We start from the raw sequence: 16,487 nt of genomic DNA, 5'->3' as shown, positions 1-16,487 counted from the left end.
TGGTTCACTGTCAAAGTATATTTGTACATCAATCTTCGATCTTCTGCAATCTGTCTTTCGGCCATCGAGCCGACTTGGCCTGGATGCCAAGTTCCCGCCAGAAAGGCCTGGTGACATAGCTTCATGGTTACAAAGCTCAAAAATGGCGGTCCTCTAAGCACGTTTAGCTGTGAAAACATGGGTGACAGATTAAAACAGATCAAAGAAAAGTCGAAACTTCGGCGTCAAATTCTTGCACAACAGGTAAAAATGCTTACAGTGACATTATGAGGCAGCAGATGAACATTCTCCAGTGTTTGAACGAAAATTATGCCGCGAACTCATCAACAATATATTATTTTGCAAATATTTTAAGGATTATTTCATTGTGAGTTTATGTTCCCGGGGTCATGTTATGACTTATAAATTGTGCTGGCAACTTCTAGTCATGTATGATTATCTTTGTTGTCGTATATTTGCTAACAAGTTATGTAAGTTTTGAGTCATATACTAGTAAAAGTCATCTAAATGTACATACCACAAGAGAGTTGACACAGGTGTGTTCTTTAAGTAATTGGCTCACAAGCGGTAAATTAAGTATTGACATGAGTGCATAGAGAATTAAAGTTTCATTTCGTTATTCAGCTTGGTGCATCAGGAAGTGATGCTATTGGAGACCTTTTAACTAGTAAAGAAGAACAAGAAGTTAAAAGATTAAAATTAACAAAGGAGAAGCAGAATATAGACCAGCATGGAAGTAACACAAACATCAGTACAGCAACAGAGGTAGCATTACCTGGTATCCCTGCAGGACCAACTAAGGTTGGTATTAGTATAGGTTACTAAACCACAGGAACACCAAGATTCATTGTTAGGGGTTAGGGGCCAAACAGTTAGGGGCTAATTGACTTGGGAGCTAAACATCCAGTTACCCAATGATTGATATTTTGCCGTTTATGGAATTCTTGTATTTCAATTTTAGCTAACTACAGTACATGTACTCAAAAATTTTAGTCATTAGCTATTCAAGTTATATTAGTAAAATAAATATAATTTGTGGTTCAATATTACCTTAATTAGTATATTTTGTATTTTGCTTTGTTTCAGATACATTACTTTTCATATAAATTATTCACCATACACCAAAACACGGGAAAATATCAAATTGCACCAATAATGATGTGCAGGGTGTAAAGAAAACCAATATTTGGGCTTGCCCTTTGGGAAAGCTTTAACTATGATGTACTAACCTGAAAATCAATCTCACTAGTCTGGTTCCCAAAAAGTTCATCTTTTACAATACTTCAGTCTGTTACTTGCACTTCCTCCAAAATTTTCTCAAGAAATTTCAAATGTCCCTTGGGCAAGTGATGAACATAATCCACTAGCCCAAACAGAAAATGTATAAACCCCAGGCTACAATATATATGGCAGCACTTTCTTTCCACACTATATGTTTTTCTTTTCTTTTTGTTTTGAGGTTTTCTACAATTAATACTGATCATGCCATTAGCACATTATACTGTATATATTATGGAACTTTGTCCTTTAAAATTACAACTTGCTTCCAGGTGCTGACATCACGAGAGGAGAAAAAAGAAGGAAAAAGTTCTTCCCAAGGGGATGGTCAGAACCCAGACAAAGTAAGCTTGACTTGTATTGAAGCTCATGGACTTACGAGTGTTTGTTGTTGTTACCTGTTTAGACTTGGGTAAAAGCTTTTTCTTCTAGAAAAGTTTTTCCTTCAATCTCTTGAAAGCTTGTCAATGGTGATTTATGCTATATGGTACTTGTGCATGTTTTTGTCTAGACTTTCCATCTTGATCATTCAGTTCATTTTTTTCTTTCAAGATTTTGACAAGTGGTAATTGTAATAACAAAATAGGACAAAGACAAGACATACATATATAAGTACGAGAAATTAATTTAGGAAAGACCCGTAGTCCTTCATATAAGAATACAATTTGTAATTAAATTATTGTATTATTTTGTTTTTCTTTGCAAGAGTAAAGAGGACTCTGAAGAGGATGATGTGGAAGAGGTTGTCTACAAAGATTCTAGCCATTTCTTGAAGGTAAAGTCTATTCTTAGGGTCATAAACAACTGCCTCTTTGACATCTTTGACATGGTAAAGAACACAACACTTATCTTGGCTAGGGCTTGAACCCGGACCACTCAATTCGTAACCAGTGCACTAACTATAAGGTCAATGCTCCTCCCCCTATTTGACATATTGATACAAATCCTGTCAGCTTTCAGACCTGCCACACCCAGCATGCAGCCAGCCATGTGATCTTATCGTCAAAGCATGTGGTTTTGTAGGTGCTTGTAAGCTACTAGTATACATGTACAAGGAGAACAGCTGAAAGGGGAACAACAGCTGTTAGTGATAAACAAGGTATTGTTGTCATGTGGCAGCATGAAATTCTAACTAACAACAGGAAAAACAACAACTTACAGTGACTGATACAATATGGGATCTGTCCTTGGTGACAAAGTTTGAAAACTGCTCAAAGGCATTTAATTTATTGACAATTGGTCAGGTGTAATGTCTTAAGAACCTTTTAATTAAATCTTATCATATTGAAAGGGATGTTTTATGTTGATAACTGCTGGGAAATAAAAAGTTAAGAGAGAGACGTGTGTGCAAGAGCATTACCTGGTGACAACTTTGCCATCGTGATATTGACTTTTGAGTTGCTTGTTTGAACATATTAATTTTATACAATGACATAATTTAAATAATAAGTTGTAAATTATGTTTTTTTCCAGGGAACACAAAGTGCCAACCCCCATAATGATTACTGTCAGCATTTTGTTGACACAGGACAAAGGCCTCACAACTTTATCAGAGATGTTGGTGAGTCATGCTCTAAAACTAAATTAGCCATAATAATTACTAATAAGCTTAATAAGGATTCTTCTACTGACTTAGTATTACCAAGTGGCAAGTGTCAACAAAAGCTGCACATTTTAGAAGGTAACTGTTTCATCCATTCGTTATGATAGGTCTCGCAGATAGATTTGAAGAGTATCCTAAATTGAGAGAACTCATCAGGCTCAAGGTAAGGCTGTGCAAATACTACTTGCTTATTGACTGATTGGGAGGGCTGGATATCCAGATTGGATTTTATGGCCCTTTTAGAGCCATAAACAGAGTATTCACTCTACATTTCTTCTTGTAGGATGAGATCATTGCAGAGAGAGCTACTCATCCAATGTAAGTACTACCTAGACAGTAACACAATTTGTGTTCAAAAAATATAATTATAATTTACTGGTAAAGTAGGATTACACTGTTTTTACTCTGAATAACGTCATTAAGATTTACGTTTGTCGCAAAGTTATTTTTGTGATGAGTTGAATTTTTGTGAATATGATACAGACTTGATGCATTCCCCAATTAGAACCATGTGATTGCCAAGCTCTGGCAATCTTATTATTCCTTCGATTAATTGTAAATTTGAGTCTTCTGAGAATGTGTTGATCATTTTCTTATTTCTTCCCATTACATTTTTTCTGTTTCCTTAAAAATGTAAACTGAAGATACTGCTAAGTATCGTAAGGAGATCTTTTAAGGACAAATAAAACCTTGCCATCAGTTCTCAGCTCCTTGACAGATTTTAATCATTCCAATTCTTTGTTGTTTTCAGGTATCTTCAATGTGACCTTGACATGTTTGATCTGGATGAGTTGGAATGTAAGTTTGACGTGGTGTATATTGACCCACCCCTTGAGGAATATCAGCGTCGTGCATCAGGCACCATCTTCAGCTGGAAACCATGGACTTGGGATGAGGTCAGTTCCAGTAAATTTTCCTTCAATGTACATTATGTACTTTTCAAGGGAAAATATGTGAATGTTGTAGGCAAAATGAAAGTTGAATGCAAAATGAAAGTTGTATGTCCTACAACCATGTTGTGGTTAAATATTATAAAAAAATTACTTATTACTCTACAGATTCTAAAACTGGAGGTAGAAAAAGTTGCAGCCCAACGTTCATTCCTGTTTCTTTGGTGTGGCTCACACGAAGGGCTTAATGAAGGGAGAAAGGTATAATTTACATAGACTGAATTTCAAACATCTCCTCAAGTCAGTCACTCACTTCTGTTGGAGGGTGCTACTCAATGAGAAATTCACTGGCTATTGGTGGTGAAAATGCAAAATTAGTAATGAAAAAGTCATTAGTGTACTTTAAGAAGAGAATTTTTTGTGAATAATGATTAACAGTCATGTATATATAAAATTTAATTTTCTCAATTTAATTACACAGATGATCAAAAAAGGAAACAATAAATGATATCTACAAAATTTAGTTTTTACAGAAAACTAAATGTTCCTTAGTAAATAAGTAAGGAATTACCTCTCATCCCTGGAGTTGTTTCAAAATCTTCTGTGCTGAAGGGAACTTGCATAGTGATATGTTTACTTCTTAACTGCACTTCATGCCGTTAACTTCTTTTCCCGTGAATAGTGTTTAAAGAAGTGGGGCTTTCGTCGTTGTGAGGACATTTGCTGGATCAAAACAAATAAAACCAATCCTGGAAACACAAAATATCTTGAACCAGATGCCATATTTCAACACACTAAAGAACACTGTCTGATGGGAATCAAAGGCACTGTAAGGAGAAGCACTGATGGAGACTTTATTCATGCAAATGTTGATATTGACCTCATTATCACTGAAGAGGTAAATTATTGTTATCTATGTTTTATTAGTAGTTATTTATTTGTTTATTTTTTGTGTTATTATTATTGATACCAGCTATGTGTAAGCCTTTTAGAGGTACAGATAAAGAAAGCCTGAAAAAAATTAGCTTTTTGGCATGATTAAATGCTGTGACTTTGAAGATGCCAGCATAATCATTTATTGCAAAACGAGCATTACTGCGCCTTTCAATAACATGCGGACTCTTAAATTCAAGGCTCAACTGACAAATGTGTTTTACGCTACCATTAATCAAATGTTTGGTGGCTCCTCCCAACTACTGACTTCTGCCGAGTGTGTGGTAATCAAATCATTGAGCACAGTTCAGAAAACAAAACAGTGCTTGGCAGTAGTCGGGAGCTGGGTGGAACTGCCAAACATTTTGATTGATGGTAGTGAAAAACGCATTTGTTGGTTGAGATTTGAATTTTAGAGTCTGCATGTTATTGAAAGGTGCAGTAAGTTAATAATGGGCCAGTTCAGATATATTGAAATTATAACTTGGCTCCGAAGATTAGGGGAATAAAGTAAAGAAATTAATTCATCTCTCAACCTCAAATCAATTTCTTTTGTGTATTCTCCTAAACCTCGGAGCTAAGTTAGGATTTTAATACAGTCAAACCCCTATTAACTGTATATCAAAATTGGCCTAATGTCAAGTAGAGGAATACAGTAAACACCTGCATATTAGAACAAATGGATTTAGAACATCAAGCTGAAATTTGGCCCATAAAGCACCATTTATATAAGAACCAGTTCAGCCTGATAAATACAACATGTTCTTGTGTAATAAGGGAGAGGGTGTTGAAATAAGAAAGCAATACATATAGCTATGGTTGCTGCTAGACAATGGTGGCCCAGTTGAGTTAGCATGACTGTAAGAAATATATAAAAAATGTTCATTTCTACTTTTTAATGTTAACTTGTTTACTACCTGACTGAATTTTATTTTATTCATTGATTTACTGATTTGTTTACTTACTTATTTATTTATAATAAAATGTACTAACTAAACCTCTAATAACATGTTATGTCTAGTATTTCTGAAACAAAGTTTAAGAACATATTAAGAACATCTTCAGGCTGATTTCTCACTAAGCAGCCAATAAATTAGAACTAGATCAGCCTGAACCCCAAGATTATGTGTTCTTATATGCGGGTGTTTACCATACATGTAAACAATCAGTATTGTTGTCAAATGGATCTGACATGGTCTTATTTGGTGGTTTATTCGTCTCTCAGAAATGACCACACAAGGTCTCCGAGATATAAACAATCTGAATGGGCTGTTGCAGAGGTTTGGATCTTGACAACTAGTACTCCACATTATAAGTAGTGAGTCTGTGATGTACTTTTTTCCCCCAATTTGCAGCCAGCACTAGGAAGCACGGAGAAGCCAACTGAAATATTTCATATTATGGAGCACTTCTGTCTAGGACGACGTCGCCTTCACTTGTTTGGCAGTGATGATACCCTGAGACCAGGTAACAATTTAAATTTGAATTTGAAATTTTACTTCAGGACAGCAATGTAATAATCTTCTTTAGCACAATTATGCGGCCAAAATCCAACAGCATTGGCCTCATATTGGTTTCTCAAAGATATTTCTCCATGCAGCCATGTTACAGATTTTAAATTGTTGATTGTTTTCTGGTTTCTTCAAGGTTGGCTTTCAGTAGGACCAAGTCTGTCAAGTTCAAACTTCTCTGCCGATCTATACAATTCCTACTTTTCCAATGGACCTGAAGACCTTATCGTTGGCAGCACACAAGAAATTGAGACTCTTAGACCAAAATCTCCCACAGGAAAACACAAAGGAGATGGTGGAGGACGTGGGGGTGCAAATGCAGCCAGTCGTGGGGGCCCAGGTCCTAGAGCAAGGGGAGGAGTTCGTGGGGGGATGATGAGAGGGGCAGGGTTTCAAGGGAGGGGAGGAAGGGGTTTTGTAAGCTTCTCTGTGAGATAGTCAGGATCAAAAATTACCAAAACAATGATTTTGATAAGAAAAACCATGATTGTGTTTTGCTACAGTATCATCAAGTTAGTTAGAATGTGGTCATTATCATACAGCAACACAAAGTTTGTACTTTTTGCCTTCGTGTCGTTTACTCTTACAGAGTGCTTGCCTTTAAATTTTAGTTTTCTTTGAGAAGATGGAACAATATATATATATACTTCTTGAACTTGAACAGAATAAATTTATAGAGCGCTCGACTCTGAGAGTAGCAGTGTAGATAATAAACAGTGGTAGCAAGACTTCAATTCATTGTTTTATTGCGACAACGCTGTTTCGTATGGTCAAAGGATGACCACACTCATCAGGCAATATCAATGAATGGCCGTTAAATTTCACAAACTGGCAATTAAAAGCTAACTTTAGGTTGCTATGAGATATAAAAACAGTTGCTATGATATGGAAAAACAGATGCTATATAACATTGAAAAACTGGCAATAAAAAAAATAATAATAAAAAAAAAAAAAATAATAAGAATAAAAAGTAAATAAGAATAAAAAAATGAAACAGTTGCCATGGGATTTAAAATCTGAAATCTCGTGTTGCTAAAAGATTGCATTACTTGCTCACAAAGATATATATATATATATTTAGCTTTTTTCTCAAGTAAACAGAAGTAAAGGTGTTTTTGTTAGAACCTTGACTAATTTCCTTTCTTTGAAGCATTACTCAAGTCTTGGACATTTATGACTGCACTACTCAAATATTACAATATTTAATGGTATCGTCATTAGTGATTTTCTGAGAACCAGTAGAAAATGTTTGAAAAAGGTAATTTAAAAGCCTCAAAGGGTATGTCTAGATCTTCTTTTCCAAGTAGTGAAAAAATACTGAGTGTTTGATTTTACTTCTAGAGTAACTGGCTTTTCCTTGAAAAAATTAATGGTTAGCACACCTTGTCTTGAAGAATAATATTGAATAAGAGTTGGTCAGTAGCACATCCTATCATGGTTCGTTGCTGATGTAAAGTGTGATGTAATGAACACTATATCGAGGCTTCTCTAATTAAGTGAGTAATCTTAACTCTTTCTGATTCGCCAATTTGTTGCTTAGCAATGACGTCATCCGTTTTTTACACGTGGACGTATATAGATAGTGTTAGCGGCATATTCCCGCCAGTAGTTCAAGTTTCAGTTATCGTGCGTGCACAGTACGTGTTTTCAAGTAAATTAAGTTTTAAGCTACCCTTGACTATTTAGAGTGCAAGCGGGAACCGATGTGTAAGTACAAACTATTTTCTATGCTTGCTTTTTAGTATAAGTTTCAAGTTTTGACGTTTTTTAACCTTAAGTACCTTTAGCCTCGGTTTTTTTATGCAACAGCCTATTGTACTAAGTCCAACACGTGGCAGAGCCCCAGTTTTCAAAGTTTTTATTTCATCTTGTTTTTAGCGATAGATCTTTATAGTTCACATTCCCCCTAGCTTAGGTTTCTATTTAGCAACTGTCCTATAAGAATCTCTGGTAATTCAGTTAAGTCCTTTCCTTGCTAGTAAATTCCCACATCGCTTTCAGTGGCGCTCACGCAAGCACGTTTTTATCACATCGTACAATTTTATTGCTTTCAAGTTTTTAGAGTGTAGTCATTTATTGTATTAGGACAGTTAGCAGTATGCGTATCTGCTTGGGATCACTGATGATTTTAATTGTATCTTTACTGAGAAGTTTCACTGGAAGTATTGTCATATCGCAGTTATGATTGGAATGTTTGCTATTATTGTTTCGTGACTCTTGTCATCTTGTAATCTTCTATTATCTGGTAATTAGTTTATTCATTTCATTATATTTCAGTTTACGTTCGATTATCGTCAATTAAATCACCGTCAATCACAGCTGATTTTCCGTGATCTCTGGCTTTATTCGATTAGTAAAGCATCTCCCACACACGCTAGTCTCATCGCGACAAGTTGTCTAGCAAGTGACAATTCAGCCTTTCAACAGTCGCTGTGAACCTGACGTTACAGTAAAACATCGTGCTTGCTCTAAATTCGTCATCGGTATTTCGTGACAAACAATGAGCATCGCATCCGCACCTGAAGATCTAGCGTCGTTTCTTGACGAAGACACTGATGAAGACCGAGAAAATGTCGTGCCCATAGCCCAGTCAGAACTCAATGTCAAAATTTCAAAGCGAAAACAGAAGTTCTCAGAGAAGGGAAAGAGCTTTCTAAAGGAATTGAGAGCAAAAAGAAAAGAAACAGCTTTCCGAAATCTTAAAAGAAAATTAGATCACATTAAGAAACTACGTGAAGATCCCCAAACGGAATTAGAAGTTTTGGAAGTCGAACGCAATGAATTAGATTCTCTAAAAGATGTCTTTAATCAAGCGTGCTACACATACGAAAGTCTGCTGGATAGTCCCGTAGAAAAGGAAGAATCCTATCAGTGGTATGACGTTAGAGATCGAGAATTTACTGAACAAAGAATGAAGCTTTGTGAACAAATCCAGCGCCTTGAAAAAGGATCGCTTTTCACCAAATCTAGCGCCTCGTCGAGCCATAGATCAAAAGTAAGATCCAAGTCATCTAAAGGGTCGACTAGGTCCTCCTCGCGTTCCGTTTCACAAGCTAGAGCGGACGCCGCAGCAAAGGCAGCTAAAGTCAAAATAGAAATGGAATTTCTGGAAAAGGAAAATGAACTCAGGCGCATTCAACTAGAAAAGGAGTATGCGCTCGCAAAGGCAGAAGAAAGTGCGTTCAAAGAAATTCTAGATGAAGAATATAAATTAAACACGCAAACAAAACAGGAAATTAAACTCGAGGACAAGGAGATAAGCCCCCAACAACCAACAGCCGTCACGACAAGAATTGCAAAACAGGAAATGAACACCAACAACCCTCCTTTTGTGCCTAACACGATTCCAGACAACTTTGGCCAGCAACCAGCAAACAATATACCGAACTTTGAACCATCATCTAGTATAAGTTTCGCCCTTAACCAACTGGTCAACCTTCAAGCCCAACAAACGCAATTAAGCTCAGCGCTAATCAATCAACAAAGGACCTTTCACCTCCCCGTTAAGGAGCCTCCGACATTTTCCGGCAACTCATTCGAATATCCGGCTTTCGTGACCGCATTTGATAGTATTATCGCCGCCAACGTCCCCGCTGATAAGGACAAATTGTTCTTCTTAGAAAAATACACGACCGGCAAGGCCAACGAGGTGGTTAAAGGTTTCCTAGCGACAAACTCTGAAACCGCATACAGCGAAGCCCGGAAACTGCTCGATCAGCGTTTTGGAAACCCTGTGGTGGTAGCCGAAGACTACAAAAAGAAACTTAGAGGTTGGCGACAGATCAGTGATGGTGATAGTAAAGGACTGGAGGAATTCTCTGACTTTTTGGTGCGCTGTGAAGAGGCTATGAAGACTATGAAATCTATGTCGGAGCTGGATTCTACTCAGATCCTACAGTCGATCTCCGCCAAGTTGCCGTCGTACTCGGGCGTCAAGTGGTGTAGGTCCGCTCATGAAACTCAGGTAAAGGGAAAGAGACTCGTGGGTTTTACGGACTTTGTCAAGTTTGTCAAACAAGAAGCCGAAGTAGCAAACGACCCGATCTTTTCTCCAGACGTACTTAAGAGAGAAAGGAAAAGGAACGGCCCGGTTAGAGACAACACCCGTGGCACAAGGTCGAGGTATCAAGGTGGAATCAATCCAAGTCAATCATTGGTCACTTCTACCACTCCAGTAGGCCATTCTGAACAGACACAATCAGCAGCCACATCGGGGCGCGAACAGTCCTGCCCAGCCTGCAATGGCAAACATACAATAGTGAAGTGCAGCAATTTCACCAAGGCTACTGCAAACAAGAGGTTGGATCTCATCATCGAGAAACGCCTATGCTTCAGATGCTTCAGAGCGGGTCACGTTTCCGCTGACTGCACATCCAAGCAAACCTGTGGTGAGTGCGGAAAGCGTCACAACACCTTGCTACACGGAGCGACTCTAAAGTCAAAGACACGCAGCGAGCAAACTCCGCCAAGCGCTCAGTCGTCACGCAATCCACCCCAACCCTTGCAACCAGACCACGCTGCCGAGTCTGCTCACTCAAACGCTGCCAGCGTCTCCCACAGTTCTGTCGGTACATCGAACGCCATCATCATGTGTCGAATCGTGCCTGTAGTCCTGTACCATAAGGATAATCCCAGCAAAGAAATTAAAACGTACGCACTCTTGGATGACGCTAGTGACACGACGTTCGTGACAAATAAGGTAAAGAGCGAGCTTGGAGTTGAGGGAGTCGACACAAGTCTCAATTTAAGCACAATGCACGGCCGCAAAGTAATCCCCGTATCCCGTATCGACGGATTGATAGTGGAGCGCCCCGACAGACGCGCGCAGGTCGAACTCCCTAAGGCGTATGCAAGAGACATAATCCCATCCAGAAAGGACCAAATCCCAACCCCAGCAGTAGCAGACAAGTGGCAACACCTGAAGAAAATAAGGGACAAAATACCTCCGCTAGACGAAAACCTCGACGTTGGAATACTGATCGGATCCAACTGCCCGAAGGCGATTAAACCAAAGGAAGTGATAACTGGTAAAAGCGAAGATCCATACGCAGTCCGAACACTCCTTGGTTGGTGCATAGTCGGACCGGCCAATCTTTCAGAGACCCCCCTAGACGAAGACGGTGTAGCAACGTGCAACAGGATTATAGCACATGAGAACACGCCTGAAACAAGCCACGTTAGTTTCATCCTGGAAGACAAGACAAAGGAGGTTCTAAACCCCTGCTATGTAAATCAAATGTTTGAGATGGACTTTGCGGAAAATAAGCACATGGCTCAGCAAAGTCTCTCCAAGGAAGACAAGAGGTTTCTAAACATCGCAGAGACGCGCATACACAGACGTGACGACGGCCACTACGAACTTCCACTCCCGTTGAAGGAAAGCTTCAAAGGTCTCCCTAACAACAGAGATGACGCTGTCCGACGCATGTACCACCTCAAGAAACGGTTTACGTCGCCGAGTAACAAAGAATACAAAGAAGAGTACATGAAGTTCATGGGAGACATGATTGAAAACGGCTACGCCGAAAGGGTTCCGACTGATGCTGAGGCGAAGTCTGGCATGACCTTTTACATTAATCATCACGGTACAAGACATCCGAAGAAAAAGAAGTTAAGAATAGTCTTTAATTGCAGCCAAGAATACAATGGGGAATCCCTGAACAAGAATCTGTTGCAAGGTCCTCTACTGACCAACAACCTTACTGGTGTCTTGTTGAGATTCCGACAAGAACCCGTTGCCGTGACATGTGACATTGAGGGCATGTTCCATCAAGTCCACGTCAATCCCGAGCACCGTGACCTGCTTCGCTTCCTCTGGTGGGAGGAGAATGATCTTTCTAAAGATCCTGTAGACTATCGCATGACAGTCCACCTGTTCGGCGCGACGTCATCACCAAGCTGCGCCAACTTTGCACTCAAGCAAACCGCGAATGACTTCGAGGGAGAATACGGTGAACAAGCAGCCAACTTCGTGCGAAACGATTTCTATGTAGATGACGGCTTGAAGTCAGTCGCTACAGCAGCGTCAGCAGTAGAATTGGTGAAAAATGTAAAAGCCATGTGTCATCAAGGAGGATTCAATCTTCACAAGTTCTTGTCCAACAGCAAAGAGGTAATCAAGAACATCCCCGAGAGTGACAGGGCAGAGGGAGTTAAAGAGATAGACCTAGACCTGGACGCACTTCCCTTAGAACGCACACTAGGAGTCCAATGGTGCGTCGAATCTGACAGCTTCGAATTCAGCGTCGTCCTGCAAGACAAACCATGCACGAGACGAGGTATCCTGTCGACCGTAAGCTCTATATATGACCCTATAGGTTTTGTAGCCCCCCTGATGCTTCAAGGAAAGTCAATACTGCAAGAGTTATGTAGTCTCCATTTGGACTGGGACGATCCAATACCAGAAGACACGAAGATGAGATGGGAGAAATGGAGAATGGAACTGATGAAACTACAGAGCATCACGATTCCTCGGTGTTACAAGCCTAAAGATTTCGGTCAAGTCGTCAGAGCAGAGCTGCACCATTTCAGTGACGCAAGCGTCCGGGGCTATGGCCAGTGTAGCTATTTACGTCTCGTAGATGATGCAAACAAGGTCCACTGCGCTTTCGTGATGGGAAAATCGCGAGTAGCTCCTCTCAAACCTGTAACCATCCCGAGACTCGAGCTAACCGCCGCTGTTTGTTCCGTACGGATAAGTCAACAGATTCATCGTGAGCTAGAATACCGGATCGATGAGGACTTCTTCTGGACGGACAGCAAAGTTGTACTTGGGTACATAAGCAATGAAAGCAGACGTTTTCATGTATTCGTCTCTAACAGAGTACAAGAGATACAAGACAGTACCCATAGAAGCCAATGGCGGTATGTTGACACTAAACAGAACCCAGCAGATGAAGCGTCACGTGGAATGAAGACCGATGAGCTCCGAGATTCGCGGTGGATTCTGGGACCAGAGATGTTATGGAAGGAAGAAGGCGAACGGCTGAACGATGACGAACAAGAACATAACTTGAAGTACGACGACCCAAAGGTCAAGAAATCCGTCGCCATGGCATCATCCTTAGTCGATCAAAGAATGGCCACCCTAGAAGAGAGAATCGAGCGTTTTTCTGATTGGTACCGAGCCCGGCGAGCAGTAGCACTCTGTTCAAAGTACATCCAGAAACTAAGGAAACGCGTGAACAAAGAACCAAGCGAAGTGGCCCAAGTGTCAGCCGAAGATTTGGAGGAGGCCGGAAGGTCAATCATTCACGCCGCGCAGTCTAAGGCCTTTCAAGGCGAGTTTAAGTTACCTGCAAGGGAAGCAGAAGAACAGGGATCCTTCCCGAAGCAGAAAACTGCGAAGTTACGCAGTTCAATCAACAAGTTAGATCCGTTCATCGATGAATACGGAGTCCTACGCGTTGGCGGCCGCCTCAAGCATGCAGATCTCTCAGACAAGGTGAAGCATCCAGTAATCCTACCCAAAGGCAGCCACGTGACCAGCCTTATAATTAAGTACTACCACGAGCGCAGCAAACACCAAGGCAAAGGAATAACGCTCAACGAGATTCGATCCCGCGGTTTTTGGATCATTGGAGGCTCGTCCGCTGTGAGCAACGTCATTGCTTCCTGTGTGACATGTAGGAAGCTGCGAGGTGCCGTTATTGAGCAGATGTCTGACCTTCCCGAGGACCGACTAGAAAGCTGCCCACCCTTCACATATTGCAGCGTAGACTACTTTGGCCCATTCACGATTAAAGAAGGGCGCAAGGAGCTAAAACGCTATGGAGTCCTATTCACTTGTATGTCGTCAAGAGCTATCCATCTGGAGACTGCAGCCTCGCTGGACACAGACTCCTTCATAAACGCGTTGAGACGCTTCCTAAGTCGTAGGGGCCCAGTGAGACAGCTAAGAAGCGACAATGGAACAAATTTTGTAGGAGCTCGTCGAGAACTCAAAGAAGCTTTAGAAGAAATGAATGACAGCCGTATTAAGGAAGAACTCCTTAAGTCACAGTGTGACTGGATCAAATTCGAGATGAACGTTCCAGCCGCAAGCCACATGGGCGGAGTATGGGAGAGGCAAATAAGGACGGTGCGCTCAATCCTATCCTCACTTCTCTCTAACAATGGTACACAGCTGGATGATGAGTCCCTGAGGACGCTAATGTGCGAGGCGGAAGCGATAGTCAACAGCCGCCCCCTCACCACCAATCACCTTTCAGACCCAGATTCGCCAGAACCGCTAACCCCTAATCACTTGCTGACAATGAAATCTAAGGTTCTACTCTCATCACCCGGAAAATTCGAGCCAGCTGACATGTACACCCGCAAACGCTGGAGACGTGTGCAACACCTCGTCAACGAATTCTGGACCCGCTGGCGAAAAGAGTATTTACTAAGTCTTCAGGAACGACAGAAGTGGACGCGGCCTCGTCGAAATCTACGTGTCGGCGATGTCGTGATGGTTAAGGACACCAACCTTCCACGGAATGCATGGCAACCCGCCCGCGTCGCCACGGCCTACCCAAGCCAGGATGGTCAAGTCCGCAAAGTTCAAGTGGCTCTACCAGATGCCTGCCTGGACAAGAAAGGAAGGAGGTCAGGACCCATACGGTATCTGGAGAGACCGGTACAGAAACTGGTACTCCTTGTGCCATCCCCTGAGTAAAGACCGGAGTAGTCCCGGCCGAGGAGCCTGCTGCCAACCATGAACTGTGACATTAATTTTCGTGATAAATATAGCTTATGAACATTGTAGACATTGAACATTAGTTAATTACATAAACAGTGATTAGTGAAATATCTGGATATTTCAGGGGAGCCATGTAATGAACACTATATCGAGGCTTCTCTAATTAAGTGAGTAATCTTAACTCTTTCTGATTCGCCAATTTGTTGCTTAGCAATGACGTCATCCGTTTTTTACACGTGGACGTATATAGATAGTGTTAGCGGCATATTCCCGCCAGTAGTTCAAGTTTCAGTTATCGTGCGTGCACAGTACGTGTTTTCAAGTAAATTAAGTTTTAAGCTACCCTTGACTATTTAGAGTGCAAGCGGGAACCGATGTGTAAGTACAAACTATTTTCTATGCTTGCTTTTTAGTATAAATTTCAAGTTTTGACGTTTTTTAACCTTAAGTACCTTTAGCCTCGGTTTTTTTATGCAACAGCCTATTGTACTAAGTCCAACACGTGGCAGAGCCCCAGTTTTCAAAGTTTTTATTTCATCTTGTTTTTAGCGATAGATCTTTATAGTTCACATTCCCCCTAGCTTAGGTTTCTATTTAGCAACTGTCCTATAAGAATCTCTGGTAATTCAGTTAAGTCCTTTCCTTGCTAGTAAATTCCCACATCGCTTTCAGTGGCGCTCACGCAAGCACGTTTTTATCACATCGTACAATTTTATTGCTTTCAAGTTTTTAGAGTGTAGTCATTTATTGTATTAGGACAGTTAGCAGTATGCGTATCTGCTTGGGATCACTGATGATTTTAATTGTATCTTTACTGAGAAGTTTCACTGGAAGTATTGTCATATCGCAGTTATGATTGGAATGTTTGCTATTATTGTTTCGTGACTCTTGTCATCTTGTAATCTTCTATTATCTGGTAATTAGTTTATTCATTTCATTATATTTCAGTTTACGTTCGATTATCGTCAATTAAATCACCGTCAATCACAGCTGATTTTCCGTGATCTCTGGCTTTATTCGATTAGTAAAGCATCTCCCACACACGCTAGTCTCATCGCGACAAGTTGTCTAGCAAGTGACAATTCAGCCTTTCAACAGTCGCTGTGAACCTGACGTTACATGTGATGCTTTAGAAGTGTTTTTACTGTTTTCTAATTGGACTATTTGGATAAATGAATTGTGATACTTGTACAACAATATTCTGAAACTTGTTTTAAAAACTGATTTGTAATTTTATCCAATAGAAATCATATCAGATCTTAATTAACAAAGATTTTTATAATGTTATTATTAATTTTGTCTACCTCCTCAGTTTTTGTTTCAATTGAGATTACAATATCCAATACAGGACCATTTTGGAATAAGGTGTATTGTGCAGTTCTCTGTAGTGTTATCTAATCAGCCCTTCTCATTGCTCTCATCTTCACTTCACCTCTAATGGACTTCCTACATTGCCGAGTATTTTGTACACACTCTCTTGTAGTAAGAATAACATTTTTAACTGATTTGATTGGGAAACTTCACTGTGCTGCATTTTCAAAAGATACACTTCACAGTAAATTAAAATAAAACTGATATGCTTAGACTGAAAC

General features: G+C 40.3%; 2 protein-coding genes across 2 annotated transcripts; both read left to right on the top strand.

Moving 5' to 3' along the window:
- The first annotated feature begins 115 nt into the window (after positions 1-115).
- LOC110047498 (N(6)-adenosine-methyltransferase non-catalytic subunit METTL14-like) lies at positions 116-8,925 on the top strand. Its single transcript, XM_089277501.1, has 12 exons — positions 116-243; positions 625-801; positions 1,551-1,622; positions 1,985-2,053; positions 2,752-2,839; positions 2,989-3,044; positions 3,165-3,199; positions 3,633-3,777; positions 3,940-4,032; positions 4,454-4,669; positions 6,060-6,171; positions 6,352-8,925. The coding sequence occupies exons 1-12, from the start codon at positions 124-126 to the stop codon at positions 6,651-6,653; spliced, it is 1,485 nt and encodes a 494-aa protein (XP_089133627.1). The 5' UTR covers positions 116-123; the 3' UTR covers positions 6,654-8,925.
- LOC149098614 (uncharacterized) lies at positions 8,716-16,486 on the top strand. The gene is made up of 2 exons (XM_089276710.1): positions 8,716-15,273; positions 15,844-16,486. The coding sequence occupies exon 1, from the start codon at positions 8,716-8,718 to the stop codon at positions 14,869-14,871; it is 6,156 nt and encodes a 2,051-aa protein (XP_089132836.1). The 3' UTR covers positions 14,872-15,273; positions 15,844-16,486.
- The last annotated feature ends 1 nt before the right edge of the window (position 16,487 follows it).

This window comes from Orbicella faveolata, unplaced genomic scaffold (genome assembly GCF_042242905.1).
Source record: "Orbicella faveolata isolate gen_17 unplaced genomic scaffold, um_ofav_v1 contig_46, whole genome shotgun sequence".
Lineage (NCBI taxonomy): Eukaryota > Metazoa > Cnidaria > Anthozoa > Scleractinia > Merulinidae > Orbicella > Orbicella faveolata.
The sequence above is the reverse complement of the archived record's forward strand: the minus strand, read 5'-3'. Positions and strand labels throughout refer to the sequence as shown.

Coding starts and splice junctions, on each gene's coding strand:
- LOC110047498 (XM_089277501.1), top strand. CDS start 124: ATGGTTACAAAGCTCAAAAATGGCGGTCCTCTAAGCACGTTTAGCTGT. Junction 244..624: donor GTCAAATTCTTGCACAACAG/GTAAAAATGCTT, acceptor TTCGTTATTCAG/CTTGGTGCATCAGGAAGTGA. Junction 3,045..3,164: donor GAGAACTCATCAGGCTCAAG/GTAAGGCTGTGC, acceptor TTCTTCTTGTAG/GATGAGATCATTGCAGAGAG.
- LOC149098614 (XM_089276710.1), top strand. CDS start 8,716: ATGAGCATCGCATCCGCACCTGAAGATCTAGCGTCGTTTCTTGACGAA.